We start from the raw sequence: 18613 nt of genomic DNA on the forward strand, positions 1-18613 counted from the left end.
AATGCAGTTTTTCAATGAAACTTTTTATTATTAAGTGATTGCCCCCTAAACCTAATAACGGGTTGGGCCACCCTTAGCAGCAACAACTGCAATCAAGCATTTGTGATAACTTGCAATGAGTCTCTTACAGCGCTGGGGAGGAATGTCGGCCCACTCGTCTTTGCAGAATTGTTGTCATTCAGCCACATTGGAGGGTTTTCCAGCATGAAGCCTTTTGAAAGTCATGTCACAGCATCTCAATAGGGTTCAGGTCAGGACTTTGACTAGGCCACTCCAAAGTCTTCATTTTGTTTTTCTTCAGCCATTCAGAGGTGGACTTGCTGGTGTGTTTTGGATCATTGTCCTGCTGAAGAACCCAAGTTGGTTTCAGCTTGAGGTCATGAACAGATGGCCGGACATTCTCCTTCAGAATTTTTTGGTAGACAGCAGAATTCATGGTTCCATTCATCACAGCAAGTCTTGGGGATCATTAAACTGAGACGAGCCTCATGTTTTTTTTTTTGTTGTTCAGCAGTGGTTTTGGTCTTGGAACTCTGCCATGCAGGACATTTTTGCCCAGTGTCTTTCTTATGGCGGAGTCATGAACACTGACCTTAACTGAGGCAAGTGAGGCCTGCAGTTCTTTGAATGTTGTTATGGGGTCTTTTGTGACCTCTCGAATGAGTCGTCACTGCGCTGTTGGGGTAATTCTGGTTAGCTAGCCACACCTGGGAAGGTTCTCCACTGTTCTGTGTTTTCGCCATTTGTGGATAATGGCTCTCACTGTGGTTTGCTGGAGTCCCAAAGCTTGAGTAATGGCTTGATAACCTTTTCTAGAGCTCAACCTCAGTTAAGTTATGTTTTAACAGGGGGGGGCAATCACTTTTTCCACACAGGGCTTGTAGGTTTGATTTTTTTTCCCTCCCTCTTTCATTTAAAAACTGCATTTTGTATTCAGTTGTGTTGTCATTGACTAATATTTAAATGTGTTTGATGATCTGAAACATTTAAGTGTGACAAACATGCAAAAAAAAAGAGAAAACAGGAAGGGGGCAAACATTTTTTCACACCACCGTATATGAATATGGCAATATATTTGATTAGGTTTGCAAAAATGAAGGAATAAGTGAAGAGAATTGTGTGTAAATGATTTGCCTCCATTATTAAGTTACATTGCTGTCTTTTCAAAAGAAAAAAAAAAATGTACCGAGCGGGTGTCACCTTATTGAGAGTCGGACGTTTTTGCCTAGTCAGTCATCTGAGGTCATCGTCATGGACTCTGCTGCTGTCTGTGTCGAACATAGATGAATTCATCTGCCGCCTGAATGATGTGAGGGAAAATCACTGAGATGAATCTTAACCTGGGACAGAAGTTCTGTCAAGACCAGCTTGCGTCAAGACGCTTAACATTTCATTCAGGAATCTGCACTAGATCGTGTTAAATTGCTGGAAATATGCCAGGATCTGGCCATTAATACACATATACAGTGTTTCTCCTACCATTACATACAGAAGGTCAAGTTAATCTGTAAACACATATTCGTCATGCAATGTTAAGTCAGATTTATTCATCGAATTACTTATTTGTATCACTTTTATTTGGACTAAACTCAGTAATTACATGTATCTTAAACCAATCCAATGTACTGGAGAGCAACATATGCTAATTTATCTGAACAAACATTTTAGCTTTGTGTTGTAGAGGTGACAAAGCAACCTATTGTAATAGATGATAATATACCTCATTAATAATGCATGCATGTCAAGAGACAATTAAAAAAAAAGAGCTGTAGGCCAGAAATGGCCCCTGGGCAGCAGTCAGGCATTAATTGATTAAGACGTCTTTAATTCCATCCAGGAAGCCATTGGTTTTGATTTACTTGATTACAGTGGAACCTCGTTTAGCGTTTTTTTTGGTTAGTGTTGAAAATTTATGCCCAAATTTGGCCTTTGTTTGCGTACATTTTCCGGGAACAATATGGTGCGTGTCTGTTATTAATACACTGCATGAGTCCAACTGTGTTCTTAATGTATTTTTTTTTATCACAAATGTCCTTGTTAGCATCCTTAGCTTGCTAACAAAATGGCAACCGGAACGGGAAGTCCGTTACATCGCACCATCTATGATGTCATCAGCGGTTCACTCTCAACTATGTTACCACAGAACATGTTTATTTTTTACAATTATAGTTTTTTTTTACATGCATAAAACAATTCTAAATGCATACAAATGGTGAAAGATAGGGATAAGCGAACATTTAAGGTTGCTTTTGCTTTCATTGAAGACGTGACTGTTCCCAAAGACACAACGTGGCAGCGAGATCAACACCTTCCTCTTCGGTGCCACCTTTCTGTTTTGTTATGAGTTATTTCTTGAATTCAATAGTGTTTCCCACCTTCGTTATCCAAATGCTGGCACTTGCAACTTTGTTTGGCTCCATTTTGGGTTACTGAGGTGAGAAACATTCAAGAAATAACTCATAGCAAAACAGGAGACTGGTGTTGAAGAGGAAGGTGTTGATTTCGCTGCCACATCATGTCTTTGGGAACGGTTGTCTAAAGAATCACATCGTCATTGAAAGTAAAACTAACCTTAAATGTTCATTTATCCCTTTCATTCATCATTTATATTTGCAGTGTTCCCTCGCTATAACGCAGATTTTTTGTGTGTGTGTGCGATTTTTTTTTTTTTTTTTACAGTGTAGCATGCATTTTTTTTTTTTTTTTTTTTTTACAGCGTATGAACGCATTGTGTTGTGCGTCCTGATTTGCTAAGGGAGAACCCGCATTGTCTTCTGCGTCCCGAATCTGGCTAATGGCTAATCAATCTCCTCCATGCCAGGTGTCCTGTACAGTACAGAATGCGTTCAGCGTGCCTAATTTACATAATTGTTCAATCACCAGCAGTGTGGCTCTTTAGTGCCGTGTGTTTGCAAGTTTTCTCCCCGACAAAACTCACAATGTCGACTAAACGCACAGCACTGACAAACGCACCTGCAGTTGCACCCAAAAGGCAGAGGAAGATGCGAACCATTGCACAAAAAGTTGGAATTCTGGACATGCTGAAGGAAGGTAGAACTTACGCAGCTGTAGAGCGCCATTACGGAATAAATGAATCTTCGGTTCGTACCATAAAAAAGGAGGAAAATAACACAAGGACGACAGCAGCGATAAATTTTAACAAGGATGCAAAAAAGGGCTATAAATGTCTGCAACAAGACCACGTTGAGGCCGCCTCTGCGGATGCCGGGGCCGAGGCATCCGTGAACTAATTTAAAGCCATTATATGCCCCAGAACAAGTTTTTAATATGGATGAGACAGGATTATTTTAGAGCCAAAGCGTGATCCGCGCTTTCAGGGCCCTCTGTATGTGCAACATATACATTTACTCATGTCTGAGAAAAGTGTAAGAAGTGTGTGACGAGGGGTTTTACAGCCTTAAAACATATATAATAAATGAAAAAACATATACTGTAAATGAAAAAAACATGCACTGTAAAGGGAAAAAAAACATGTATAATAAATGAAAAAACATATCCTCTAAATGAAAAAATATGTAATGAACGAAAAAACGTAAAAAAACGGGGGGAAAACTTCTACTCCACGAAATTCACTTAGCACTGGTATTTTTTTGGAACCTAACTAACCTGTGTTAAACGAGGGAACACAGTATTTACATGCATTTTTCAAAATTGTTTTCTGCATCTCAAACTGTAATTTGTAAAGCTATAAAAATGTAGTTTGTGTTAAAATTGTTGGCCTTCTGGAACGGATTAATAGGATGTATAGGATTTCTTAGGAGAAAAATGGATTTGGTTAGCATCCGTTTTGGTTGGAGTCGGACCTTCTGGAAGGAATTAATGACACTAACCAAGGTTCCACTGTATTTTGGAGTCTTTCTATTGATTTTAGTTGTGAAAGGTGACAGTTATTATTGCATCACAGTCATTTTGTGACGCTTTCACTCATCTACATGTACCCTGCGATTGCCTGGCGACCAGTCCAGGGTGTACCCCACCTCGTGCCAGAAGTCAGCCTGGGTAGGCTCCAGCATGAGAATAAGCGACATAGAAGATGGATGTAGCAGAAATGGAGGAGTGGGAATAACAAATGATTACATTTGTAGCAATACTAATATATAATAAGTACTTTAATTCACCGTGTAATAATATTACATAATGGTTCGATTCTCCCCTGGGCATTTCTGTGTGGAGTTTGCATGTTCTCCCCGTGTGTGCGTGGGTTTTCTCCGGGTACTCCGGCTTCCTCCCACATTCCAAAAACATGCATGTTAGCTTCATTGGAGACTCTAAATTGTCCATAGGTATGAATGTGAGTATGAATGGTTGTTTGTCTATATGTGCCCTGCGATTGGCTGGCGACCAGTCCAGGGTGTACCCCGCCTGTCGCCCGAAGTCAGCTGGGATAGGCTCCAGCATGCCCCCGCGACCCTAATGAGGAAGAAGCAGTATAGAAAATGGATAGATGGATATTAAGAATAATTACCCCGTTTTTGCTGAAATTTCTATTCCTTGTAAAGCCACTATTTTTTTTCCATAAAATGTATATATAAATATTTATATATGTCTAAGGAGGCTGGAGCTTCTCTCATAATCTGCAGCTGGAAATAAAAGAAGCCTGAAGGTCAACTCCAATTTAACAGTAAAATTGCTCACATTTAATCTCACATTTTCCCCCTGAGTTGGTTTGGATGGCTATGTGAGTAGTGCGTGCGTGCGTGCGTGCGTGTGTGTTTCTCACTCCTACTCTTGCCATTCCTCACCACAGTGTGCGAGACAGTATTTAAATACATACTCTCTTAGCCTGCCCCCTACTGTTGCCCAGACCTACTTTCAAACACACACGCATGCACTCATACGCACTGTGGGTAAAAACAAGTGTTATAAGCCATCAGAAACACACTAGAAGTTTTCAAGGCGTTTAATTCGTGTTCTAGGATTTTTTAAAAACCCATTTGCTTTCCAATTAACCCCCAATTATGCAGTTCGTGCTTTAGGTGAAAGATTTTGTGGATCACACTGCCTCAAGTGGTTGTGCTCTGTCACTGCAACAGCTTGGCACTCATTACCATATAAACAAGTAGACAGTCAATGTGGTCTTCAACTCAGTTGCTAGTCTTCTGAATTAGCTTCACTGTTAGCTATAGATTGTATGACTGAATTATCTACACAGTTGGTGGAGGAATTGAGGTACATCTTTTTATTAAAATGTAGAAATAGTCACTTTTTTACCTTTTGTTTTTCATTGGAGAAGTTTATTGACGTATGGGTAACTCTTGACATGAAGATGATGTTGTCAAAAGTGTTGTTAAAAAAAAACAACAAACCGTCCTTTATCGCAGCTTCTTTAGGTGCCCCAGAATTATTCTGGCTGTAGTTCCTAAAGTGGCCAGTTGGTGTCATCGTTTCGCCTTTTTCATCCTTTCATACTTTCTGTAAAAGACTGAACTGTCCCTCTTTGTGGTTAGTGGCAAGTTACAGACACAATGGCTTAATTATGTTGGAGACATACCCATTATTAATTGATCCTCTATCAGTAAGCAGTCAATAACCAGTCAACCCATTTTAGCTTGAGAAGAGCTGCTATCTTAATTGTTAAGTGATATTTTTGATACCCACGTTCTTAACGTCCTCTTATTTGGTTTTCCTCCAGGAACAGAAGAAAGTTAAGAGCCAGAGCGCTGTCAGTCGTGGAGACTTTCTGCCCCTCCAGATATCCCTTCCCCCCCCATCCAAGCATCAGACCTGTTCCATTGAAACCTAAAACGTACACATTTGACAACCTCACCCCTACACTACCAGGATGATCACCTCAGAGCTTCCTGTTCTCCAGTGAGTGGACCTTACAATATCATATCACCTTAAAAGTCCTATATTAGACTATTTTTTTTTAGCAATTTTGAATAAGTGTCATAGGTCCCAAAATGGTGTATTGGAAGTGTGTTGGCCAAAGTCCAGTCTTTATGCTGGAATTTAGACAATTTTAAAAGTGCTTATAGTAAGCAAATAAGCTCTTTCTTTTTTTTATTTAAAAAAAAAAAAACAACAACCAGAATCTCAACTTTGTGTTATCAGTAACAATGTGCATTATTAGTGTGAACCTTTTCTCCGTACATGACCCTTTCTTTCTGTTTTGTTTTTAATTTTTACAAACATTCTTAATTATTATAATAGTATGATTTTATTCTCAGAATATTTTGGCTTTATCATAGTATTGTAACCTTTTACCAAAAATTGCAACTTTATTTTGTGTTTTGTTTGTTTCTCATATTACAGCTTTTTGTACTTAAATTTTTCAAATTGATGCTATTTTTTTATTTTATTTATATAATGACTTAATTCTCCTAAAATGTAATCTTTATTTTTGTAAAAATCACTGCTCTTTTTTCCCATCTTGGCTGTTTTTAAAATTCTCTAGTTTAATTGTATCTTAGAATCTAACGAGGGTCAATAAAATAAAAACACCACAGGCTGTAAATGTCCCCCGGGTCGCACTTTAGACACCCCGCCCTGCTGGGAACATGCCAACTTGTGTGTGTGAAGCTTTAACCCTGACAAGCTTTTGTGCATTTTAGCACTTTCGACATATACACTGTAACTTTGCTCTTGTCCAAAGTATTTCACATACAACAACGTAATATTAAGCAGTGGGGACAGGAAAACACAATGCTAGCATAGCATGTGAGCTAAAGTGGTAACATTACAGTCAAATTTTAAGAGCAACATCATGCTAGGTTAGCCAATTCACTGAAGAAAAACAAAATGATCAAACTCACAGCTCCCACGTGTGTAGCTGATTCAGGCTTTATTGTAGTATGTGTAGCAAAGCCTGCTATTTTGTCCTTTCCCGTGAAGTGGTGGGCGTATTCATGGGGCGGGTCACAGGCGGTGTCACGTCCATGAGAGGTTTTTCCCCTTTCTGACGTCATTAAAAGCCCCAACTTCAAAGGCACCTCTTCCCTCAAAAGTGGAGCAAACAAATGAAAGAGATGATAGATTTTTTTTTTTCACATTTTTGTTCTCAAAAGCAGGCTCTACAGACACATTAAAAAACAGTTTGTTTTACGTAACAGCGGACCCATAAGTCCTATATTTAAGCCTTCTGTCGCATAAGAGGTGCAGGTGATGAATGTATTTTGACATTTGTCCAACTATTTTACTGAAGTTCATTGTCATTCATTGTGTTTCCAGGGACTCGTCCAATGAGTCCGGAGCAACAGACGCAGTAGGCCTCAGCATGAGCATGGGAGACATGGAGGACCCGGAGGTGAAGGGCAAGAAGAAGAGAGGGAGGCCTGGGAAACAAGCTGCGGTAAGAGTCTACTTTTGTTGAGAAAGAACCGTTGACACATTTGTACAAGTAATTCTTATGTTATATCACTGTCCCTCTCTGCAGACAGCCAATAAGAAGCCAAGGAAGTCGCCAGCAGAGAAAGGTATGGGCGGGGCCAGAGGGCGAGGCAAAGCCAACGGCGTGGCGCAACACAATGGAGACGGCATGGATCCCATTACCCTGTTTGAAGTTGTCAAACTGGGCAAGAGCGCCATGCAGGTTCAGTCTGATTGAAGCTATGCTGCATGATAGCTTCCCACGTTGGTAACTGACTGGAATTTGTTGTTGTATGTGCAGTCTGTCGTGGACGAGTGGATCGAGTCGTACAAACAGGACAGAGACTTGGCCCTGCTGGACCTCATCAACTTTTTCATTCAGTGCTCTGGTTGCAAAGGTAAAGACAACTCCAGTCAAACCTCGGCACACAAAGTCCACAAACGTCATACTTGTTGTTTTCACCAGGCACGGTCAGGATCGAGATGTTCCGGAACATGCAGAACGCCGAGATCATTCGCAAGATGACTGAGGAGTTTGACGAGGTATCTCCTCGCCCACGCTACGCTGCAGTGAAAGACGACGGCAAGGCTTTTGGTTCTCTTAACGCAACGTTCGTATCAACAGGACAGCGGCGATTACCCCCTCACCATGCCGGGCCCCCTGTGGAAAAAGTTTCGCTACAACTTCTGCGAGTTCATCTGCGTGCTCATCCGCCAATGTCAGTACAGCATCATCTACGACGAGTACATGATGGACACGGTCATCTCCCTCCTCACCGGACTGTCCGACTCGCAGGTCCGAGCCTTCAGGCACACGTCCACGCTAGCGGGTAAGGAGAAATAAAAATTCCCAATGTACGATTTTAAAGTATAACTTCAACGTTCTCGTCGTAGCCATGAAGCTCATGACGGCGCTGGTGAACGTGGCTCTAAATCTGAGCATTCACCAGGACAACACGCAGCGACAGTACGAGGCGGAGAGGAACAAGATCGCCGGCAAGCGTGCCAATGAGAAGCTGGAGCTGCTGCTGCAGAAGAGGAAGGAGGTATGCAAAAAAACACAAAAAAACCCTTTCGTTACGTTCGTTTTTACAGAGAGCGTGTGCAGAGTGTAAAATGTCTTTGTGTTTGTGTCTGCGCAGCTGCAAGAAAACCAGGATGAGATCGAGAACATGATGAACTCCATCTTCAAGGGCATCTTTGTGCATCGCTACAGGTGCCAATCTGTCCACATACACAAAAGTGCATGGACAAATATTAACATTCTTCACCTTTTGCATATTAAACATGATAAAACAAATCCAATAAGTCAAGCGCTCAATTCTATACCCTCGCTGGGCCAATCATACCGTGCATAGGCCACTTCACAGCTAAAGTCAGGCACGTTGGGCTCGTGTGAGCGCTCGGATTCACGATCAAACACGGCACGACTGGAAAAGCTGAGCCAGGGCCCGGCACGATTCCAAAGATTGTTAATGCTAACTCAGCGCATCATAACAAGCCAGATGGGAATTAGCTGCCAGCACTAAGGCCGGCTACTATGGAGCATATTAGAGAGCAAATGTGGATTGACTTATTGCTACCTTGGCACGCTTTTTCACAGTTGAACGTCTTTGAGGTTTGGACTTTTTTCCATCTGCAAGGCAGTGTCGAAACATTTGTCCCATGAAGTTTGCCGATCATCTGACGAGGTGAATGGTGTCTTTTAGAAATATGAACAAGCTTAATACGTCTCCTCAAGTGTCCCAGCAAAAAAGCGGGCATAAAATAAATAAATATATACTGTAACAAACTCACCGAAAACTGGAGCATAATAACAGGCAAACACAAGTTCCGGTGTGGGCGTCACTTGTGAATTAAAAGTCAATTTTTTAAAAATGGTAAATATTTCAGTAAAAATTAACTGCAGGCTGCAGATGGCCCCTGGGCTCCACTTTGGACACCCCTGGCTGCTCGTCATAAGAATATCATCACCGCTGACTTTGACTGCGTTTGCTTAGTTCCTTTCTTTCCTTCTTTGGTATGACATCGTTCTTATGATCCTTGCTCCCCAGAGATGCGATTGCCGAGATTCGAGCCATCTGCATCGAGGAGATCGGCGTGTGGATGAAGATGTACAGCGATGCCTTCTTAAATGACAGCTACCTGAAGTACGTCGGATGGACGCTGCATGACCGGGTGAGCTCAGTAGAAAACACTGTGTTGTTGTCATATGTTGCAATGCTTGAGTTGTACCACTGTCTTATTTTAGCAAGGCGAGGTGCGTCTCAAGTGCCTAAAAGCTCTGCAGAACCTGTACACGAATCGCGACTTGTTCCCCAAGCTAGAGCTTTTCACCAACCGCTTCAAGGTAACGACAAAACAGTACAGCCAAGCAGCAAAATTAGTAGAATTCCTATTGATGCCGGCTCTTCCTTTGTCATAACAGGACCGTATCGTATCAATGACACTTGACAAGGAGTATGACGTGGCTGTAGAGGCCATCCGACTGGTCACTCTCATCCTACAGTAAGTAGTTATTAACTCATTCAATACCAAAGACGTATTTACACGTCTTTTACGTTTTTGTGCGCGAGAGGCAGAAAGAGGTGGTGACGCAACTGCACACTAATAGAAGTCACTGTCACTGCACTTTAAGTCATAAAAATGGCCACAAGGTGGCAGAAGTGCATTTGATAAGAGCTTGGCATGGATCTTTTGCATGTACAGTATATACGCACTCGACAGCAAGTAGGCAGTGGAAGCGCATGGAGGAGTGTAGCATGCAGAAGGTTACGCATTGTAGGGAAATTTTAACGCATGCACACACACCACGTGCACGCACACACGCAGTTTAGTTCCAAATGTTAAATTGTAAATAGTTCATGGTGTTATATTTGTAAATAATTTGTTATTTCAACATAAAACAACCCTTTTTTGTGTTGTTTATGTTGCGGTGTAATTTAGATACTTGAGCTGTCACAAAAGCAAAACGTTTGTGTCAAAGTGAAAGATCTGCTTGAAATGTATCTATGTTTTTCTCCCTTTTCTTGTTGGGAACTGATATGTTCCTGAAACTTACCTATGTTCTACTGCTGATTACTAAAGAACGGAGAAAGATAGAAACAGACTTTTTTTCCTGATGAAAGACGAGAGTCTAATCTTTCTTTTGGTAGCTTCCATGTTTATGTAGCCATACAACACAATATTCCGTGTGCCCTGAAAAATCTGTCAAAATCGTCTAAAATGGCCGGTACTGAAGGGGTTGTGATTGAATGAGTTAAATATTCATGCACCCTTGGGATGTTATTAGAATTTGGTCTGACACAGAGCTGCGGTATTCCCAATATTACCATACAGAAAGTGCACTACACTCATTTGAACGCTGTTGTGCTCGTGTTATCTGCAGGGGCAGCGAGGACGCTCTGTCCAACGAGGACTGTGAGAACGTCTACCACCTGGTCTACTCTGCCCACAGGCCCGTGGCCGTGGCTGCCGGCGAGTTCCTGCACAGGAAGTGAGTCCGTGTCAAATAATGGGATCTTGACAGTCTAACTCACAGACGGCTTTCCCCGTCTTTTGCAGGCTGTTTAGTCGTCATGACCCGCAGGCGGAGGAGGCCTTGGCCAAGCGCAGAGGCAGGAGCAGCCCTAACGGGAATCTCATCCGCATGCTGGTGCTTTTCTTTCTGGAGAGTGAGGTAACGGTTCAGCCTGTCCTGATGTCAGAAAGGCTTTAAAGTGGTGATAACAACAGTATGTTGTGCAGAACTGCACTGCATCATACAACAACCCTTGTCTGTCATTCATTAAAGGGATAGTTTGGATTCTTTGACATGAATTTGTATGACATCCCCATCAGCAGTGACTTACCACCACATTTGGTCCCACAAGTTCTGATCTGGTCGGTATGTGATGAAGACGCTCGCATCTTCTTCTGCTGTGGAACACACGTAAACAAGATGGCCGCGGCTCCCCGACGCAGATGAAGATGCGAGCACCTTCCCCACATCCATACAATGGAGAGGCGACAGTGCGCGGGGACACGGCGGGAGACAAATATAACGCCGAGCAATTTGTGAGGTCTGATTTTTTTGAGGAGGCATTTTTATGATGCAAATGTATTACTGTTTTGAACCATATCGTTTTGAGAAGCGTAACTCTTTACTTAAATCACCCAGCACCTAAGCAGAACTACATTCCTCTTCACGGGAATCCAACCAGAATTGGACTCACGGGACCAAATTGGGGGATAAGTCACTGCTGATATAGTCCACTGCTGATGGGGATGTCATACAACTTCATGTCCAAAAATCCAAACTATGAAGCGGTGCAGTTGCAAATGAATACATTTCTGACTGCATAAAGTGCATGTTTTCCCCACAGCCTGCTTGCATGGTGACTGTTATTTGTGTGTGTGTGTGTGTGTGTGTGTGTGTGTGTGTGTGTGTGTAGCTCCACGAGCATGCAGCCTACCTGGTGGACTCCCTGTGGGAAAGTTCTCAGGAGCTGTTGAAAGACTGGGAGTGTATGACTGAGCTGCTGCTGGAGGAGCCCGTGCAGGGAGAGGAGTGTAAGACAACCCCTCGACACAATTTGCACTCTTTATCTCGCTCTTTTTTCAATTTTTTTGGGACATTGGGACTATTAATGACCTTCTCTGCAGTGCTTTCAGACAGACAGGAGAGCGCACTAATAGAGCTGACGGTGTGCACCATCCGACAGGCAGCAGAGGCCCATCCTCCTGTTGGCAGAGGCACTGGCAAGCGGGTGGGTTGCATTTTATAAGAGAAACGACTGCTATCAGGATGTTATCATCATTTTATTTTGTATCCTTGGTTTTTTACCCTATTAGTCCACTCATGCTGACAGTGATGTATTGTGTTTGTGTCTGTCCAGGTACTTACAGCAAAGGAGAGAAAGACCCAAATAGACGACAAGAACAAACTGACAGAGCATTTCATCATGGCATTGCCCATGCTGTTATCCAAGGTAAGGGGCTTCTTCACTCAAGGACAATGACACTAAAATGTTATTCAAAAAATAGTCTGTGCAGTATTAAAAAGGTTTCCATTATGTCTCATGGGGGAAATTAATTTTGTGGACCCATCCTGCTTGAAATATGTGAGAGAAGGCAATTAATCGCAACTTGTTCCTCCTGACAGTACCAAGCCGACTCAGAGAAGGTGGCCAACCTCCTGCAGATCCCCCAATTCTTCGACCTGGACGTGTACAGTGCCGGACGCATGGAGAAGCACCTGGACGCGCTGCTGAAGCAGATCCGTCATGTGGTGGAGAAGCACATTGAGACGGACGTGCTGGAGGCATGCAGCAAGACCTACAGCATCCTCTGTTCGGAGGAGTACACCATCATGAACCGCGTGGACATCGCCCGCTCGCAGCTTATCGACGAGATGACCGACCGCTTTGCGCACTCTGTGGAAGAGCTGCTACAGGAGGTATGAATGTGGAAATACCATAAATCCTACTATACTAATACTTTTAAATGGGGTGCGCGATGCATGATAATTATCAAACTGTTAATTATCAGGCTATGAGTGAATTATGACATCACACTGATAAATCCAATAACGTTAAAAATAGCTCCGATAACCAATAATTTAAAAAAAAAACACGCTCCAATGAGGCGAGACTACTCGTACTGTGCTGGTGAGCAAATCAAGCGCTATTTTTTTGTTTTGTTTTTTTTCCTCCTGACTGTGACGTTAATGGCCTGTCGTACTGTAACTTCCCCTGACCTCCCTTGTAAACAAACATTCACTTTCCTAGGATTTTGTGTGCTAATTGTACCAAATGCTTTGTGAGGAGAGGAAAAAAAAACCCATTGAGCACACAAAAAACCTGAAATGCCAGTTTTTCCAAGAACTTATGCTTATGAAATCACAGGCTGAGGAGGCAGACGATGACGATATCTACAACGTCTTATCCACCCTCAAGAGACTCACAGCCTTCCACAAGTATGACTCTCTCTTCCTAGAAGATAATTGAAAGTGTCTCCTATATCAAGTTTTTGTGTAAAGATGTTCTCTCCTCCGCTTGCTTCAGTGCTCACGACTTGACACGCTGGGATCTGTTCGGAAATTGCTACCGACTACTGAAGGCGGGCATCGAGCTGGGCTCCATGCCTGAGCAGATAGCCGTGCAAGCGTTGCAGTGCTCCCACTACTCCATCCTCTGGCAGCTGGTCAAGATCACAGAGGGGGCTCCCAGCAAGGTGCTCCACAATGCACACACTTCACTGATAGCGCTGAGAGAGTCGACTTGGAGATAAATCAAATATGTGATATCTCAATGGATAGAAGAGAAAACTCCGAACGGTATAGTACAAAATCACCAACACATCATACTCCAAGGGGAAATGCATGCCTGCTTGATTAACGAGGCACTTTATGGACTATTTATACAATTGACTTGTCTCCAAGTCATTTGGCAGACGCTACCTGAGGGCAGCAAGTAATTTGATTAATTATCCTGCCGCTGTGAAGTCGCTCAATAATGGATTGACATCAAGTGTGATTATCTACACACGCACTCTGGACCTTTTTACAGCGATTAATTCCCTGATGGAGTGGTTAGTATTTACAGCACTAACTGTGCGTGTGTGTACTTGCAGGATGACTTGTTGGCCCTCAGGAGAGTAGTGAAGTCTTTCCTTGCCGTGTGCCAGCAGTGCCTGTCCAATGTCAACACGCCCGTCAAAGAGCAGGTAAGGGCACAACGCACCTCGGTTTTGTTGTTTCCATCTTGTCCAAACGTCTCTCATGTCGCCTCTTGGCTCAGGCCTTCATGCTTCTCTGCGACCTGCTGATGATCTTCAGCCACCAGCTGATCTCCGGCGGGCGAGAGGGCCTCGAGCCGCTGGTCTTCAACCCGGACGGCACGCTGCAGAACGAGTTGCTCAACTTCGTCCTGGACCACGTCTTCATCGACCAGGACGACGAGAACCAGAGCATGGGTGAGATTACAGAGGAGATTCACGGTATTTTTTTATTTTGTTTGTGTCAAACTGGGGTGTCCATAGTGTGGCCCGACCGCCGTTTGGAGGCTGCATCTTGTTTTTACTGGGCCGCTGCGCATTCTAAGAATACCATTAAAAAAACACGTTACATTAAAAATAAATAAATAAATAAATAAAAACAGCAAAAAGTAAAGTAACAAGACAAAGTTGAAATGTTGATAATAATACACTTAATGCAAAGCTGAGATGCAGACATTGTGTAAACAATGTAAATGATATTAATTATATGTAATTATATATATATATATATATATATATATATATATATATATACATACAGTGTATATATATATATATTTGGTTTGGTTTGGTTTAGTTTATTTGAACATGAAGGTTACAATGGAATACATCTCGTGAATCATTCTTTGACAGTTCCACATGTCCAAAAGGAGTAGGAAGAAGCAAAGCTTATTTAATCCTACCCCCCATCCATTCTACATCTAGTACAGTACATGTAGTTCACTTCCTGGATTCCATGTCATGTTTTCAGTGATAGTCAGGATAACACATAATAGATAACGGTGAGATATATATATATATATATATATATATATATAAAATAAAAAGTCTGTTAGCATGCCTACGTTGGATTGGTTTTAGCCGACTATAAACAACCAACAAAAATTGGCCCTCACATCTCTTGATTTGTCAGTATGTGGCCCACATTGGAAGACGTTTGGTGTGAGCTAACACTGAACTGCGGCACATAAAACGGTGAAAATGTGCCAAAACATGCACCCCTGCTGTGTTGCTTGTGCTGTTATTTTTCTGACAAATACTCAGCTCAATGCACTCTGCAGAAGCACCGCTGTAACTTTAGGGTGTTTAACCCAATCACCACAAAATTTGGTACACGCCTTCAGGGGACTGACAAGCACATACAGTATCTGTAAAATTTGAACCAGATTGGTTGAAAAACATGGCCGCCATCAAGCAAACTATTTATCTAAGTATAAAACTTTGAGGGTGTATATGTTACATATATGTAAGCATTTTTACGACAGCCCACAGGAGCACCACAAATGTAATTTACAGCCATGAGAAATAAATATGGCTAACTCTAAAAGGACCCCCACAGCACAGGAAAGCCAGCTGTATGTCAAATAAATGGTATTTCTCTGTGTGACGACTCGCAGAGGGGGATGAGGAGGACGAGGCCAACAAGATCGAGGCCCTGCACAAGAGGAGGAACCTGCTGGCAGCTTTCTGCAAGCTCATCATCTATGACATCGTCGACATGCCCGCTGCTGCCGACATCTTCAAACACTACATGAAGGTAGCTGTTCAGTCGGTCTCCCTGCATCTTATATCACCTCAGTCTGCTTCCTTATACACTTCACATTTCCGCCCTCCAGTATTATAACGACTACGGCGACATCATCAAGGAGACTCTGAGTAAAACGAGACAGACAGACAAGATCCTCTGCGCCAAGACTCTCATCCTCAGTCTGCAGCAGGCAAGGCCGTGACACTAAATGCATCACATACAAGACCATCTGCACCCATAAACACTTTGCTAACTGGTTAATTTGCTTGTATTGTAGCTCTTCAATGAGCTGCTGCAGGATCAGGGCCCCAACCTGGACCGCACGTCATCCCATGTCAGCGGCATCAAGGAGCTGGCGCGCCGCTTCGCCCTCACCTTTGGCCTGGATCAGATCAAGACCAGGGAGGCGGTTGCCACGCTGCACAAGTATGTTCACAAGCGGGTTAAAAAGTCTTGTTAAGTGTCTGAAAAGTTACATTTTTATTCATTTTGCTGACAATTCTTTTCTGTCTTTCTCACTCTCGTGTCAGAGATGGAATCGAATTTGCCTTTAAGTACCAGAATCCTCGCGGACCAGAGTTTCCTCCGATCAACTTGGCCTTTCTGGAGGTCTTGAGCGAGTTCTCCTCCAAACTAATCCGCCAGGACAAAAAGACAGTGTAAGTACCTCCAGCCCTTATTCTTCATACTACCATAAATACTGTAATTATAGCTGGAGAGAGGCTGTTATTGGCCTCAGTCAGCATCAGTAGTGCTGATGAGTTGATTGTAAACAACAGTACGGCAAATGCAACACACAATAGTTTGACACCGAAAGCTGAGTTGCCACACTTTAAAGCACATGCAGAGCTAAAATAAGTTGCTGGGGCCTGATCGCTCATGCTACTTCAAACCCAGCAACTGCCATCTTGTGGAGTTTGAAAAATTACACCAGGATGTTGCCTACAGTAACAGTAAAGTTTAACAGCAATGTTGTTTTCATGAATGGAGGCATTAGCATAATTATTATATGAACATTTTAAGCAAATACTAGGGAAGTGTTGTAGCTAATGCACGTGTGTCTCACCAGGCACTCGTACCTGGAGAAGTTCATGTCAGAGTCCATGTCGGAGCGCCGGGAGGACGTGTGGCTTCCGCTGATCTCATACAGGAACAGCCTGCTGACAGGCGGAGACGAGGACCACATGTCAGTCACGTCGGGCTCCAGCAGCAAGACAGGCTCGGTCCGCAGCAAGAAGGGACGACCGCCGCTTCACAAGAAACGGATAGAGGGTGAGCATTCCATCACCATGGAATGCCGTGTTTGCGAGCGCGGTAACAACTTTCTTTTCTGGCCCACGCAGAGGAGAGCAGCGTAGAGGGCTCGTGGTTGATGCGTAATGACACCTTACAGACACCGGGGGCGCTGCAAACTCCTCAGCTCACCTCCACAGTCCTGCGAGAGAACAGGCCAGCAGAACACATGCCAGACCCGGATTCGGAACCCGGATCGGAAAACGACTACGTGCACAAGTACGCACACACCGCACGTCCACATTGTTTTTGCTGCACCTCCATGATCTCACACAGAATTAACAGGAGCGTGTGTCTCGCAGCCCTCAGATGCAGATGTCATGGCTCGGCCAGCAGAAGATGGAGGAGGTGAGCAGGAAAGACCGGACGGCCATGAACTACATCAAGTCACGCAGCAATCAGGGCGTCAGGCAGACCGTGTAAGTTGGACTTCCAGAGACACGCGTACGTTTCTGAGAAATGAACATGGCTTACAATGGACTTCTCTCAGGCGCGGGCTGATGGAGGATGACGCGGAGCCCATCTTTGAGGACGTGATGATGTCGTCGCGGGGCCAGCTGGAGGACATGAATGAGGAGTTTGAAGACACCATGGTGATCGACTTGGTCAGTGAGGTTGCCCTCATCTGGAGCCACATTTGCATTGTGTCACATTTCTTATTCTTCATGCAATGTTTGTATTTTTAATGTTCCTCGCAGCCGCCATCGAGGAACAGACGTGAGAGAGCGGAACTGAGACCGGACTTCTTTGATTCTGCAGCCATGATCGAGGATGAGTCGGTAAGGCAATAACAAGGCTGGAGGGGGCGTGGCCTACTATTAATAACATTCAATGTGACCTTATAATGGCACTATCAGAGATATCCACCAGAAATTTGTCACTGAGAGTCCTGCGTTATTCACCATTCATAATTTATGGAAAATTTAAACGATTTCATCTATGTTGAAGTTAATATATAGTGTAAAATATTATATTTCAATATAATAATCAAATATTATAGTCAAATAAACTCATATTACTCTGGTATGTCACTACTATAAATATAATAATAAAGTTTACAGATTTTTTTAAAATGATGATAATGTTCTGGGTTTATTTTATTGTAAGTCAGTGACCTATAAAGTGTTAAGAATAGTCATGCATTGAGAAAATTAATATTTTTGCGGGGTCAGCAGCCTAAGCAGGGAAGCCCAGACTTCCCTCTCCCCAGCTACTTTGTCTAGCTCCTCCCAGCGAACCCCGAGGCGTTCCCAGGACAGTTGAGAGACATAGTCTCTCCAACATGTCCTGGGTCTTCCCTGAGGCCTCCAACCGGTCGGACATGCCCTGAACATTTCCCAACAGAGGCATCCGGGAAGCATGGCTAGGTCCTGCAGAGGAGCAGCGGTTCTACTCCGAGTTTCTCCCGGATGACAGTGCTTTTCACCTTATCTCTCAGGGAGAGCCCCGCCATCCTACGGAGAAAACTCATTTCGGCTGCTTGCAACCATGATCGTGTCCTTTCAGTCACTACCCAAACTTCATCACCATAGGTGAGGGTAGGAACATAGGCCGACCAGTAAATTGAGAGCTTTGCCTTTCGGCTCAGCGCCTCCTCACCACAATGGACCGATGCAGAGTCGGCATCACTGCATACACCGCACCAATCCACCTTTTGATCTCACGTTCCATCCTTTCCTCACTCGTGAACAAGACTGAGGTACTTAA

At 43.4% G+C, this 18613-nt stretch overlaps 1 protein-coding gene across 3 annotated transcripts in view; it reads left to right on the plus strand.

Moving 5' to 3' along the window:
* stag1a (stromal antigen 1a) overlaps positions 1-18613 on the plus strand; it is a 42000-nt gene that overhangs the window by 19415 nt on the left and 3972 nt on the right. For 2 of the 3 annotated variants that reach the window (XM_054796422.1, XM_054796421.1), the window contains 30 exons: positions 5654-5832; positions 7192-7312; positions 7397-7552; positions 7631-7727; positions 7796-7872; positions 7955-8159; positions 8224-8375; positions 8472-8545; positions 9384-9507; positions 9581-9679; positions 9758-9837; positions 10718-10825; positions 10894-11008; positions 11763-11880; positions 11974-12077; positions 12207-12299; positions 12473-12766; positions 13215-13285; positions 13374-13542; positions 13942-14034; positions 14109-14283; positions 15483-15622; positions 15702-15803; positions 15891-16039; positions 16144-16272; positions 16683-16885; positions 16957-17125; positions 17209-17325; positions 17397-17511; positions 17605-17685. In XM_054796422.1, coding sequence (XP_054652397.1) covers positions 5804-5832; positions 7192-7312; positions 7397-7552; positions 7631-7727; positions 7796-7872; positions 7955-8159; positions 8224-8375; positions 8472-8545; positions 9384-9507; positions 9581-9679; positions 9758-9837; positions 10718-10825; positions 10894-11008; positions 11763-11880; positions 11974-12077; positions 12207-12299; positions 12473-12766; positions 13215-13285; positions 13374-13542; positions 13942-14034; positions 14109-14283; positions 15483-15622; positions 15702-15803; positions 15891-16039; positions 16144-16272; positions 16683-16885; positions 16957-17125; positions 17209-17325; positions 17397-17511; positions 17605-17685 — 3759 coding nt within the window. In that variant the 5' untranslated portion in view covers positions 5654-5803. The remainder of the gene's footprint in view (positions 1-5653; positions 5833-7191; positions 7313-7396; positions 7553-7630; positions 7728-7795; positions 7873-7954; positions 8160-8223; positions 8376-8471; positions 8546-9383; positions 9508-9580; positions 9680-9757; positions 9838-10717; positions 10826-10893; positions 11009-11762; positions 11881-11973; positions 12078-12206; positions 12300-12472; positions 12767-13214; positions 13286-13373; positions 13543-13941; positions 14035-14108; positions 14284-15482; positions 15623-15701; positions 15804-15890; positions 16040-16143; positions 16273-16682; positions 16886-16956; positions 17126-17208; positions 17326-17396; positions 17512-17604; positions 17686-18613) is intronic. The other variant, XM_054796423.1, reaches the window with a different exon arrangement.

The sequence above is a fragment of the Dunckerocampus dactyliophorus genome, chromosome 13 (assembly GCF_027744805.1).
Source record: "Dunckerocampus dactyliophorus isolate RoL2022-P2 chromosome 13, RoL_Ddac_1.1, whole genome shotgun sequence".
Lineage (NCBI taxonomy): Eukaryota > Metazoa > Chordata > Actinopteri > Syngnathiformes > Syngnathidae > Dunckerocampus > Dunckerocampus dactyliophorus.